This window comes from Primulina tabacum, chromosome 18 (assembly GCF_025594145.1).
Source record: "Primulina tabacum isolate GXHZ01 chromosome 18, ASM2559414v2, whole genome shotgun sequence".
NCBI lineage: Eukaryota > Viridiplantae > Streptophyta > Magnoliopsida > Lamiales > Gesneriaceae > Primulina > Primulina tabacum.
In genome coordinates this window covers 32,311,229-32,325,371 of record NC_134567.1, presented here as the reverse complement: position 1 = coordinate 32,325,371, position 14,143 = coordinate 32,311,229, and the positions used below count along the sequence as shown (strand labels likewise).

General features: G+C 35.1%; 2 protein-coding genes across 2 annotated transcripts; both read right to left on the bottom strand.

The window, feature by feature from the left end:
* Positions 1–1,963: 1,963 nt before the first annotated feature.
* Positions 1,964–7,907, bottom strand: LOC142533798 (kinesin-like protein KIN-7N). Its single transcript, XM_075640694.1, has 18 exons — positions 7,690–7,907; positions 7,520–7,609; positions 6,994–7,112; positions 6,776–6,889; positions 6,617–6,698; positions 6,457–6,524; positions 6,247–6,324; positions 5,794–5,936; positions 5,623–5,725; positions 5,456–5,536; positions 5,054–5,122; positions 4,923–4,982; positions 4,695–4,847; positions 3,968–4,246; positions 3,391–3,477; positions 3,076–3,234; positions 2,720–2,992; positions 1,964–2,523 (listed from the first exon to the last, which is right to left on the bottom strand). The coding sequence occupies exons 1-18, from the start codon at positions 7,832–7,834 to the stop codon at positions 2,104–2,106; spliced, it is 2,523 nt and encodes an 840-aa protein (XP_075496809.1). The 5' UTR covers positions 7,835–7,907; the 3' UTR covers positions 1,964–2,103.
* A 228-nt stretch (positions 7,908–8,135) lies between these two features.
* LOC142532832 (uncharacterized) lies at positions 8,136–14,017 on the bottom strand. The gene is made up of 12 exons (XM_075639338.1): positions 13,839–14,017; positions 13,205–13,394; positions 13,053–13,127; positions 12,566–12,672; positions 12,352–12,412; positions 11,411–11,470; positions 11,249–11,323; positions 10,329–10,478; positions 9,601–9,655; positions 9,129–9,251; positions 8,711–8,943; positions 8,136–8,434 (listed from the first exon to the last, which is right to left on the bottom strand). Exons 1-12 carry the CDS (start codon positions 13,868–13,870, stop codon positions 8,411–8,413), a joined length of 1,185 nt encoding a protein of 394 aa, XP_075495453.1. The 5' UTR covers positions 13,871–14,017; the 3' UTR covers positions 8,136–8,410.
* Positions 14,018–14,143: the final 126 nt, after the last annotated feature.

The following is a 14,143-nucleotide window of genomic DNA, read 5'->3' as shown; positions in this document are numbered from 1 at the left end:
ATGTAGAAACATTCCCTGAACAGGTAATTTTAATTCATAAATAAGGGGTTCGGCTAGTTGGATAGGCCATGTTAAATAACGTGGGGCATTTGTCATGACATAAACAACACAGGCCATGCCAATACTGTGGTCCTTTCATTTACACATAAAAGCATTCAAACAAATAGCCTACAATTAAGTTTCAATGCAGGCATATGTCTCTGCAGGTGCATTGACATTTCAAAGAAAATGATAAAATAAAAAGAGATACATGCTTCAAGAAAGCTACATCGTATTCAAAAGCAGAAAACACAGGCGTTCTGCTTTTGTCGCCATTTTCTGGCTTCCTTAACGAGTAAAAATTTTAAATAATACAACTATTTTTCCTATAAAATGTTGAATTTGTACTTCGAATTTACACACATAAAACTAAATAGTAAGTAGTAGGAGCAGAAATCCTTCAGCAAACCTTCGGATTTTAAAATATTTTCTACCAAAATACACACCCCCAACTCTCACATGTACCAAGAGACGCATCACCACAATTTTAAGTACTTGCACATTCCAATTCTGTGGGCTTATCATAATCACATTCTATCGTACACCAAAATATATATCTGATCTCCAACTATGATACAGAAGAAACATAAACAAATTATGTTGCTATATGACAATGATAAGTATTTTAGAACATGGAAATTGTACATGATACCAAAATATTAAGAGGCTGTTTGGTAGGGTTTGATTAAACCTTTATAGATTATTTGTAGGGTTTGGTAGGGTTTGATTAAACCTTTATAGATTATTTGTACTGTTTCTATTGGAAAAATGGTCCACCACTCTGCCACATATTGAATCAATACATCCCCAGTACAAAGAATAATTGTTGGAAAAACACGAAATTGTCCCTGCATTTTAAATCAACAAAATTTGACAATTGCTAAATCTAGTTTCTGATTCAATCTCTCTTTCTTCATTGCCGACAAAAAATTTTCGTATGCAACCCACATCTGAAACAGAATCTCTGAAATGAAAAAAAACAAGGTAAAAAACATTATCGGAGATTAGATGTGAAGACTCATCCACCTGTGTCTATAGTGAAATTCCGAAAGTTAAATTTCCAAGATTATCGTTTGTTACATACTTATCATGAAAAAATCCATTCCGAATATTTTCGGAATTTGTTCTCAAAATTGTGTTACATATGATAATGTATATTACATAAACTTTTGTTGGATTTACGAATCTCGTTAGATGTGCTGGTGCAAGAGGTGCCACCAGCAAGAGAGCACAGTAACTTTATGGTAAATCTTTTAACGGTTTATTTTTGTTGAACATTCACAATAAAATATAGTATTTATGGAACTATATTTATGTAATATTTTTTTTTTCTGACTTTATTGATTAACCTTTAAATATCATATTTGTGAGCTGAAATATTTTTCAGCTCATACTTTTTGATTTTTTCTTGTTATGTGACATGCATTTTCTGGTTATGAAATCCCAATGATGCGGATATATTGTGCAAGTAACATGATTTTCTTTTGTAATGTAGAAAATTATACTGATGTACTTGAGTTCAAATTTTTATTAATCAATATTTTGCAGATTAAGATATTTTGTTAATATTTTCTCGTTTTGGAAGTAATTTTGCGAATTGACAGTAGACGTAGTTTTGCTATATTCTTTGTAATATTTGCAGATATGAAAATAATCATACACAATCAGAATCGCAAGTCCTTGTTGATTAGTACTTGGTGCTTTCATCCTTCATTTCCTTTGAAGCGCTGTGCAAGAAGAAAAATAGCCGTCGAATACATCTTCAAGAGAAGACTTGGAAGAAAATATTTTCTAGCCTCTGTCCAAAAGAATAGGGTATTTAGTTATGTCAAATTCGATTATGGAATATGGATTGAGTATTACAAGGTATTGTGAGAATTTGATTGAGGTACTGGAAGATATTTTAGTCAAACAAAAATTTATCCCACTAATAAAAATTCTACCACACATGAAATAATTAATCATATATTACATATCATTCCTTATCAACTATATATCAATCAAATTATTAATCATTTAATTATCTCATCCCATATACCAAACTGTTCCTAAATGTCTTCAAGATCAACGAGGTTTGGATAATGAAGACTTCATGGTATCAAGCAAAGCTTTGAAGTCACCGTGGAAAGAATTTAATGACCGCTGTCGACCTGCAAATGCAATGCTAAACAATCTGATCTCTTCTTCGAGATTTTTCCTCCTACGAACTTCTGTTTTCAAATCCTGAAAAGCGTTATCCTTTTGTCCTGTTACTAGCTCAAGCATTTGAGATAAATTTAAAATTCGTTGAAGCAGCGCTTCTTTATCTTCTTTCAGAAGATGGAACTCCCTTTCCAAGCTCTGATATTTACCCTCAGAAATCTCAAGAAGCTTGTTGCATATATCCCTCTCATTTTCCAAGTCATTGTACTTTTGTTTGACTGTTGCGACTTCATTTTCTACCGCCTCCTTCCAATAAGCAATTTGCTCTCCCAAGGTATTTAACTATTGTAAAATGTTGAGAGAAATGCAGGGAAAACGGTAACCAAGAAATCCATCGCGAAAATAGGAGACAAGAATTTGAAAGTCAATTGAACCAAAGATGGCAAGCAAATGAGAAAAAATAGAATCCAACTGTTAAGATAGAGAAAATTAAGAAAATTGGCTAGAGAAATCTTGATATAGATGCCAAGGAAGTTACCTTGACTGTTCTGCTGATAAGGGAACCCGTTGTATGTTCATCCTTTAGAGTTGATCCATCTGGTATTACCAATTTTGATATTGTGCTATTCAACCTCTTACAGAGCACACTGCATTGCTCTTGAACCGACAAATAGTCAATTGTGGGGGATGGTCCCTTGCCATCAGCAAATGTTGATAGATGAAATTCTAAATTTGAGAACAGGCACAAGCCAACTTCACTTGTTGTCGATAGTATTTGTGCAGCCGCAGATCTCTCATCTGCAATGAAGTCCTGATCATGCCAAAGACAAATATTACCATTTACTGGAAGTATACAATTAAATGAATGATATTAGAATTTTACGATGGCATCACCTGTAAAATAGAAAAAACATCTTTGTAAATATCTTTACAATTCGTCACGAGCTCACACAGGTTCTGTGGAAATTCTCTAATATGCAGTATCTCTCGTTGAAGTTCAGATACCTCCCTTGTTACTTGGTTATTAAATGAAACTTGTTCAGCATATTTTCTCTGAGAAACATGTAGTGAGGCATAAGATGAATATGAATTATACATACAATCAAGGTAATTAACTATAGGAACAAATTAGAATGCTATTTTAAGTGCATTCCATTTACATAGCCCTTTCCACAGATTTAGGACAAATTTACAGTTTCAGCAACGCACCTTAAATTCATCTCTTTCCTCAACCACAAGGTTTAGCTGTCTTTGGAGATTTTGAATCTCTTGACTGTAATTGTCCGTTGATAGATCCTGTGATAGATACCCAATATAAGAACATACTTGCATCTTCCCCAAGTCTGATAGATAAACGAGTCAGAAAGGTACATTTTTTTCAACTATAAAACATTATAAGCATTGGAACTCGCAAAATCAAATATGATTTCACATAATTACATATACTCTTTCTGAATCCATATTCATGAAATGCTCTAGGGAATAAGATTTAATACTATTTATTATATGTATTAGACCTTCAATCACAAGTCTGGACAGAAATATGTGTCCTTGCATATAAACTAGGCGTCAACTGATGATTAAAGTAGCCTGCCATCAACAATTCCCAGGACGGCTAATAGAAGTAAAACACAGCATTGGCAAAGTTGGTGGACAAACACACACCAATCACTCGAGTCACATTTATTTATCAATTACATAACAGAAAGACAACAAATGATACGATAATTCAGAGCGAACAATGACAACGAGATCAGAAATTAATGCAGGCATATGAATACATTACCTCACTCGACGGAAATGATTGAACTTTCCTTGCAGGAGTCATGTGGAGTGAATCAAGGTCAACTATGAAACCTTTATTCATTTTCATCCACGTGTCTTCATCAGCAAAATTACTACATGTATCTGGAAGTGGGCTAAACTCGGATTGCGTCAAGTATTGTGACCTCTTAGCAACAAATACATTGGGAGCTGCTTTATAACATGGGGTACTAGAACCTTTTTGTTGGCTCATGCTGTGACTATCCATGCTTCCATCTTGAAGGCATATTGTGACATCATTCTGTAACCATTATTAGACGCTTGTTTGAATCAATAAGATTAACCAATGATGGGATCAATAGAAGTAAGCTAGAAAAAGAAAACGAGTAGACTGTTATGTGTTCATAATGACAAATAGAAAAGGAACAAGAGTATGTCATGAGTTCAAAATGACAAAAGACATATTTCCTAGGTTTGTGGTATTTAATTATTATTTCGGAGCAGCTTCCCAAATTAATTCATTTAATGGCAATCAGAACACATTTAATGGCAAACAGAACACCTGCCAGGAGGATCTGGGGTGTGCTTGTGATAAATAACAAGGAGTAAACCAAGAAAAAAGTCAAAATGCTACACAAAAATGAATTTAATAAGGGTTCAATGCGTAAAAAAAAATAGCTTCATTTTGCAGGGAAAACAGAGAGGAACTGTGCTGAAAGTAAAGCCTTAAGGGCATCTCAAAGTTTCACCTGGAAAGAACCTTTTTCCGAGTCTGACAAAGAAACCAGATTGCTAAGATTGTCAATTTTCATGTACTGTTCCCTAATGCACTGATCATGTTCTTTATGTGATCGCCTTTCCTCCTCCAATGCAGTGGCCAGCTTTTCCCTCTCCAATTCATACTGAAAAACGGTTAATGAATTTTATTGTGAGAAGATATTAAATGTTTGTAACTCCCAAAAATGCATAAAAGTTACCTTGAGCATATCATTCCTCAGTTTCAGAATTTCTAGCTCCAAGACTCCTGCATGAGATCCCTGAAAAAATAATTTTACAGAGATTATTTAATTGTCAGTTCAAGTCGAATATACAGCAAAATCATAGCTACCTGAAGTTTCCTCCTTAGTTCCTCAATTTCTAGTTTTTGTCTCTTTAACAAGGCAGCATCTGTCAATATCTGATATACATCCACGAAAGATTAGCTAATACCATCAGGTTCAAATAAAGGATCCCAAATCAATTCGGGGAACTGCAATCCTGCGGAAGGGTACTTTATAAAAGGGTTCGGTATACTAATATTTGATTCTCAGCCATATAGCACCAAGCAAGGGTCAGACAGAATATCTCATAGGCAGGAATTGAGAAAACACTAATTTGAAACAATAAAGCCATTATTATTAAGTAAAAACTGATAGTCGATTCTGACGATCCATAGCTCAATGATGGAAGGAAGGAAAAAGGACCACTGAAAATATTAATATTACCACGTTTACAAGACATCTTTACATACCTCATTCACTTGAACACAATTGGTGATCCGTTTTGCTCTACTGGCAAACTGGAGAGTTCCTTTTGTTTCTTCTATGTGAGCCTAGAGATTACAGTCATTTTCCACAAGCAAAATTCATATCAAGTAGATGTAATAGCAACATGGGAGGAAAAAAAGCAGTTAAAGACCTGTTCTGGTGCAACCGTGCAAATTATGGAAGTTTTCGCGTTACCACCTAGAGCAGGTTGAAGAATACGAGTAAGCTTGCTGTCACGATAAGGAATGTGACCTCTGCACGTGAAATTAGATGAGTTAATAAACGTTCATCACTATATTTATTGACAGACATCTTTGGCTACCTTAGCTTTCCATCCTCACTTAGTTTGTTAATAACATTACCAAGAGCCATTAAGCTCTTGTTAATGTGTTTTCCTTCTTTCAGACGAACCCCCCCAGCCTGAGTTTTAGCAACTCTTTCAGATCCAGCTAAGTCAACCAAGTTCTACATCGCAAAAATTAGACAAGAAAAATTGCAAAAATTAAGATACAATCATGATATATATCATGGGATATGAAGATCGAAATAATTGAAAATTACCTTCAATACATTAGAAAAAATTCTCAAATAAGTTTGAAAAAAGATCGTAACTTCTTTTAAAACATTGGTAACACTAGTTTGTGTACATTGGTAGTATTTAGCCAGTGGTGAGGGAAATAAAAAGAAACCATTCACTTTAGTAGACCAATATGTTTTGTCTCAAGTGGTAAAAAAGTTGATGCCTTTTGAATAGTTCTAGTTGAGGATCACGAACCAAGACCGAGACTCGAATAGCATCATCTGAACTTGAACCCTTACTTGAGTTGGTATCCTTTTGATTGCTCTCAATTACCTAGTTCATGATAAATATTTAAGATGATATAAGTGGGAATTGGGAGATACAAAGCTTTCAATTTAAAAAACAAACACGACAAGTAGATACTCATAGACACAACATCAGGGAATTCAGGAGCATAATGCATACCATTCTAAAAATAGTGTGTGATCTGCTACTGCGAGCATTCATGTTAGTATCACCAAAATGCCTACTAGCTGGAAAAATAAAAATAAACAATATTGGATTCGGATAAGTAAAAAGACAAAATTCAATTCATTTTAAATTGCACTCTGATCCAAAGTCAAACCTTCTCCAAGTTGGATAAGATTAAGAACTTGATCGTCGCTGTTTACAATTTCCTCCCTCAGCCCTGCAACAAATACCCCACGCTGGAGGACAAAAAAAATTAAAAACCATCATGTACTAAAAAAGTTGTTATGATATATGTTTTGTATCCATAAATCACCTCTAAGCTCTCATGAATTTGAAGTTTTTGATTCTCCACCGCAAAAAGGTCAATAATGTCTTCATTGTAAATTTCCATGTAGGAAACTCGTATTAGAAACTCCCTATCAAATGTCTAAAACACAAAGATAATATTTGATTAGATAATGGGAACAATTTTACTGTTTGAAAAAATTGATTGGAACAATTTTACTGTTTGAAAAAATTGATCTTTATCACCTGCTGAATATTAGCAAAAATATCTTTTACGGCCCTATGGATAATTCCTGGATCATTTTCTGTGCCATTCATGGTAAAAGTCTTCCCACTACTTGTTTGTCCATATGCAAATGCAGTTCCTAAATTACAATTCGATTATCTTTATAACAGTAAGAACTTAAACTAGAGCAACATATCATAAACCACACTTGAAAGAAAAAGAAGTTCCAAGTTTGATGCAGTATAGGAAATCACGGCACAACTCAATAAAAGGAGGTGGGTCTATGATTGGCTTTATTTTTCATCCCAATCATTTTTCTTCAGATAAAAACTTTCCTTAAATTAGTCCACATAGCTTCAACTAGCAAGAATGTCCAAGTAAAACAGAACATTTTAATTCAACTGACACCGACTTCTTGTTTGACAAACATTCTTTTATTTTTCTTTTATTCAGCATATCGTATTCCTTAAGCAATCAGTCTCAAGTAATTATCCAATTTGACCAAAAAAACTCAAAAATAGATAAATAATACCGACACATGCTTACCGTTGAATCCTTCCACCGCAGAGCGGATAATGTTCTTAATCAGAAGCTCATAAACCGTACCATTGCTGCAATCCTGGTCGAATACATGATCTGCGAAAAAGAATAAAATTATGCAAACAGTCGACAGATCCAACTCAAAATACTTCAACATAGTTCGTAACATAGCTCACCGAAAGCAAATGACATTCCAGAAATTGGAGTGTTGTGAACTCCATGCAGAGAAACGCAATTATTTTCAATTTTCCACTGAAAGGCATTTCCCGATCCCTCTCTTGATGAAGGTCTCACTCTCACGGCGACGCAAATCTTCTCCATTTTCAAACGGGCAGCCTTTTGGCGGCGAGGTAATAGATTTTGTTTTGAATAATTCGGAAGCTCCAACGGGGCGGCATTTTGTATTTGAGATGTAAAGAATAGAAGGGAACGAGTTTACAAAAATGCCCTTGTATCATCGGGCTGCTGCTTCGGCTTAGTTTGATTTGGGCCCGTTAGATATTGGGCCTACCCATTGAATATTTTCGGACACAGCATTGTTTTTAGTTTTGTTTATTCAAGTTATGTCATTTTTTAAATGCATAAATCAAGAAGTAGAGATCCAATCTAAGACACGCATTGAGAGAGAATATGGTCAGTTGTTGGGTGGTAAAAAATATCCTTTAGTCAGGTGAACTATTTCCATGGGAATAGTCCCCCAGTTCTATTTATCTGGTTGTATGCTGACTAGAGCTTTTAGCAGACATGAATCATGACGATGAAAGTATTATTTTGGCAAACTGCAAATGTATTCCAAAAACACAAGCTATATACAAATGAGCTCCATTGTCTCTCTCTAAAACATTCGATCTGTCCTCGCACCAAGTCAATCAATCTTACATTGAGGTTCCTTGATGTCTACAAGTTCACTGGAGGACTCCCCTGCATTTTTCGCATCGAAACAAAAGTGAGGATCATTTCAAGCCGAGAAGATCTAGTAACTAAATTCCATCATTCATATGAAAATATTTCTCATCACAGTGGTAAGAGTAAACACTTAAACTAAATTGACTTAATGTTAAGACTTTTTCCTTGAAAAGGAAAATCATGATTAGTTCCACAATTTGCTTCCGGCATGATTGAGCTTAACAGTCATTTTACTGTCAAGATTTCAGATTAGAATACCGGAATAAGATCGGGAAAAATAAATTTTTTCACCTTGAATAAAAGATCTTGAGCAATGTGTTCCCATGGTAATGATATGGACATTAGGCAGCACTTGAGGGGAAGCATCTCTTCTTCTGAAGGTCGATTGGCAGAAGCTGCTGCATACGCATGTTTTGCGGCCATTGATGCAACTGATGCTGCTGTACGAACAATAGTCCCTATCCCAAGTCCTTTTTTAGATATTTGAACTGGTGAGTGAGGACCTGATTCCATTGTGCTTTGATCTACCATAGGAAAAACCAAAATTATAAATGTCTAGAGCTATAGCCAATATCTCTAGCAAATTTAACTGGATTAACCCAAGTAGGAAAATATATATCCACAAGTACCCCCACAGTGTTGAATAGAACTCAGACCGATGCTTCTCAGCCCACAGAACATAAAGATAACAAGAGAGAGGTCGACTTACCTAGAACACCAGACACAGCTACTTCAACTTCCCCACGCCCTCCAGGGCCTTTCATGTAAATCCGGTCGGTTTTCCCAGAAGAATGTCCAAGAGAGAGAAGGCTTCCAAAACCACTCCTCCCAGCTGGAACATTGAAAATATGAAGGAAATGAAAGGTATAATAGCATTAGAAAAAAATTTCGACTGCAATATAATTGAGCATAACAATTATTTAATAAAAAACTCAGAGTTATATACAAGGGAACTTTATAAAAGACACAAACCCAAGGGCAACCCAATAAGGCGCAGAATGGATCTAAACACTTGACTGGTCTTCCTCAACTCATTATGAAAGCATAGTACCCAGATACTATCAAATTCAAAATCTAAACCAGTAACATAAACATCTTATAGAAGACAACACTATATTGAAGTAAATACAAAAGTTCAAAACCACGGGTACGATGCATCAGATATGGGCGAAGTAAATTACCATCATATGCTTCTCGAACCATTTGATAACTAACAAAGCCTGAGAAAAGAGTGACCTGCAACCACAAGCCATACAGCTGTCAATATGTTCGTTTAAAATGTATCTGAAAACCATGTGGCAACCAAAAGTTTCACGAGGCTGAGATCACTTTTCACATGAGAGGCTTCAATTATCTCCAACACATGCATGAACTTGCACTGGGGCGAATATTCAAGGTACAAATGCAATGCAACTAGGACGCGAGTGCAATTTTGTGCAGCAATGGCTCACGTGAGAGCAGAAAACCTTAAAAACTAGGTGTAATTCAACATGGGAGTATGGAGTTAAAGTACTTTCGGAGAGCAGGATGATGGTGTGTCAAGGCATCAGTCTAAACACCAGTTGGATATGAGAGGAGAGCTCCTCTGAATAGTTAATATGTGTATTGCTAGGTCAAACCTTGGTCTGCTTCATTTTCGAGCCTACAGACCTGGTCACACTTTGGTACTGTTTAAACTGGGTTCGGCCTGAACATTTTCGGCTTTTCGCTGATTAACATTTGTACATTAAAATTTTTTGCAGTTATTGATGAACAAAAGTAGGTACTATTTCACAACACCTCCCACTTGATAAAGCCAAGTTAGACTGAGGCAGACAACTAGGATGGCTGTCATGGTTTCACTCAAGCGCAGAACAATAATTATCGTATTGCTCACACTAAATTGTTTACATGATTTGCTGAATGATACCTTGGAATTTTTTTTCTTTCCAGCACTGGTGACTGTCGCTGAGGAAGAAATGCCAGAACCACCAGATTGCTCCATATTTTCGCTGGGAAATGCTGCCCCATCATGAGCATTAAGCAGTACACAGTAGCAGTGGTCTGTATCAGTCAAGACCTGTGGGATTAATAATTTAAATTTATATCAACAAATTTTGCAAAATAATTAAAAGGTTTTTGCTTTAAAAGATGTAAAAAACATCATAAGAGGTTAGCCATCGCTCATTATTCAATAATATTGTGATGATAGCCAACTTCGTCATGGATTATTTAGTTGATTTTGTAATTTAGTGTAAAAAATAAGAATTTTAATGTAAAGAATCCTGAGAAATCTAAATAATATCAAAATATTATTATTTGATAAAGTATGCTTGTAACATTAACACGGTAAACACCAGAAAGACAAAGCTCAGAAAGACCAGATACATGTAGAAACAACATCCCGGCACCACCCACAACCCCCATCCTATCCCAAAAAAAACATATGAGATCCCTAACTGATAAAAGTAGGGGCTAATCTTCAAAAATCCTACTCACTCAAACACATATGAAGGGAAAACACAGCAAAGTCATGATCACCTCAACATGAATCGGATAACAGCACCTTTCAAGGAACAGCCAAACTGCTCGCCTGAAGGAATCTAACTTGTTATGTGTTACTAACTGAAGTGCTCAGGAGTTTTGAGAACCAAAACACAAAAAACAAAAACATAACCATACAAATATGAGATGCACTGGAGAAAGGCTGATCCATCATAATTTTCTTAAGGTCTATATGTATCGACATGGTGCACTAAATACATTCTTTAGAAAATAGAGATTCAAATAATGGCTTATAATGCAGAAGCAGTATGAAATATCCAGATTACATAAAAAACAGCAACTTACCACTGCATCAAAAGTGGAATCAAAGTCATCAACCGCAAAACATATATCTGGGTAGGCAGACGTTGTTTCTACTTCCTGATTGTGTGCGTAAGACTGTCACTATAACCAATAGGGGGAATGCATCGATAATAAAGCCAATTTACTTTAAAGCAGAGGACTTACCTTCCTTGAATCCAAATGAAAATTAATACGACTCGGAGATGCATACACAGTCTTTACAACCTGTAAAACAAGATATGTTTGTTTTAAGTTCTCCTGTCTTATCAATGAGGATGGAAATGAAATCCATAAAAACAAACACTGATATAAATTACATCAAGTTAAAGATATAATTATGCATGATGTAAAATACAATTATTTTGATAACATATACATCCATCGAGGTCTTGAGAATAGGATACTTGAGCAATCTGATTGATCACTACATATGTCCAGTGATAGATCTACTCGTGCAATTGGAATCACAAGAGCAATCACAATATTTGCAAGTAAAGACGTGTTTATGAACACAAGAATCTGTTTGGAGCTTATTACTTAAGTCGCAAGCCAAAATCTAAAATGAACTCCAAAAAATCCACACAGGCTATGAGCAACCATTTTTCCCTCGGGTGGAGCATTTGGTTACTTATGATATAGGTCCTAAATTTGAGATACATGGCATACTTAAATATGTGAAAAATAATTAAAAATAACCCAAACAAGAATAAGAGAGAGAATCTGTACAAAAAAAATCAATTTAAGATCGACTCCAAAAAATTCAAAAACACCGACTACATAGTACACCAAATGCAAAGTTTCCTTTTAAGTCGCAATTCTTATCACTGGACTTGACCAGTTTATAACTTTTTACACGTAATGGAAGGGTATCAAACTTTGTTATTGACTTATATTGGTGTAGAAACACCAAAGAGGAAGCAGCCGTTCTTAAATATATAAACCCTCACCCTCCCAACACACACATGCACACACCAACACACTGATAATTCAACGAGGCCAAAGACCTAAATTCTGATCCCTCAATATAAATGAGGACACATCAGCACATGAGAGAAGAGTTTAGATTCGACGACAAGCAGATTTCTATCCTGAACAATAGAATATACCTTATAGATAGGAGACAAAGGTTTGCCTTGGGCAGATTGATATTGTTGAAGGACCTGATGGCTGCGTGGAAAAGAATAAAGTAATTTTTATTAAAAAGGAAAAAAGGAAGATAACAGTGAATCATTAAGCAAATAAATGGATTGATATACAATCAAATCTGATCAATTTTAGCAATGAAATTTTTTACAGGTCACAATAAGATTACAATATTACCTGCAAATTGCTACAGTGACACTGAAGGAAGTGTGAGCGATCAAATTTAAGTAAAACGATCGTCTCCAATCTGTGTCCACTGAATTGTCACCAACTAATTCATCTAACTGGTAGATAATAAAAGATTAATTTCATCTAATGGCGAAAGTAGCATCATCCTATCAAGCGGAATGTAAAACAGATCCAAACACTGGTATTGGCCAAGCAATTCAATTCAGCTATGTAAATAATAAAAATTATTTATTGATAAACAAAATTCATTTTGTAGATGCGTGCATATAGAAATACATACTCAAGATATAATCAAATAACTTTATTGTTTTAACGTCATATACTCTCACCCACCCACACACACACACACACAGATTCTATACTTGAGCCTTGTTACTTTGGCCAATGTCCAGAAGTTATAGTTTAATGTCAGGATTTAAAATAGCAGGACACGAGGTACAAAAACAGGCACCAACGTATTTTGTTCTCGGTTTACCTTAGAGGCCCACCTGCGCACAAAGTAGGGAGAGTTGCCTTCCACGTTTCCGTTGAGTCTTTGTCCCAACAAACTCTTCACAGATAAATGCGTTTACCACCACTAAAACAAAAAATGACCGATGACAACATATCATAAAGATCAGAAAATACCATTTTCCGAACAAAGAATATCATATCATCATCTTGACGACCCTGGGACTCCCTACCACGAACAAAATATAAATCAATCATGCCCCGCCAGAATCCTGAATCCATTTCCACATCCGATGTCTCTTCCTCCTCCAAATTAGTTTTCCCAATCAACTTTGAGTGTTTCCTCACCATACTCAATAATTCGTGCCTACAAAAAGTTTTAATTTCAAAGTATTATTAAGTAAAAATAATGATAACGTCCAATTAACTATACAACATCCTCTTGTCAACAAGCGAAGCACAAAAGAACTTTTCGAGGAAGTCACAAAGGTTAGTTGTGGATTTGCACCCAATAAAAGAAGAAAAAACAGACGCAGAATTTCAAAATTTGGACTTCTTAATACAAGAACTAAACAATCAAATTTAAAAATAAAAACGAATTAACTCAAAATTCTTAGAAATGTTTACAATCACGCCGAAATAGCTCAAATTAGCAACTCAATTCCGGAAGGCACTATTCGATCCACAAAAGAAACTTGTCCCATTTTCATTGAAATAATAAACGCTTGGATAATCACAGGACTAGTTTAATTAGCTGATCGATGCCCTCTATACGTAAAATAGAATCAAGTGAAGTAAAATTGCAGCTCACCGTCCGGGGGTTACGGATTTATCATCCAGCATGTTGGAAGCTGGGTTTTGGAATCTTAATCCAAAGAAGTGAATTTTGGCAATGGAGGTTAAATTATGATAGGTGTCGGATTACTGTTTTCAAATTACAAACGGACGCCGCACTTCGAAGATCGAGAAGAGTTGATCGATTTATTTTATTTTATAAATAAATAATTATTTTTTGTAATATTTTCATTATTTTAAATTTGGTAATTTGCTCTTTTTAATTTTATCGTTTACATATGATTTTTTATATGAGTTGATTAATGATCAATGATTTAATAA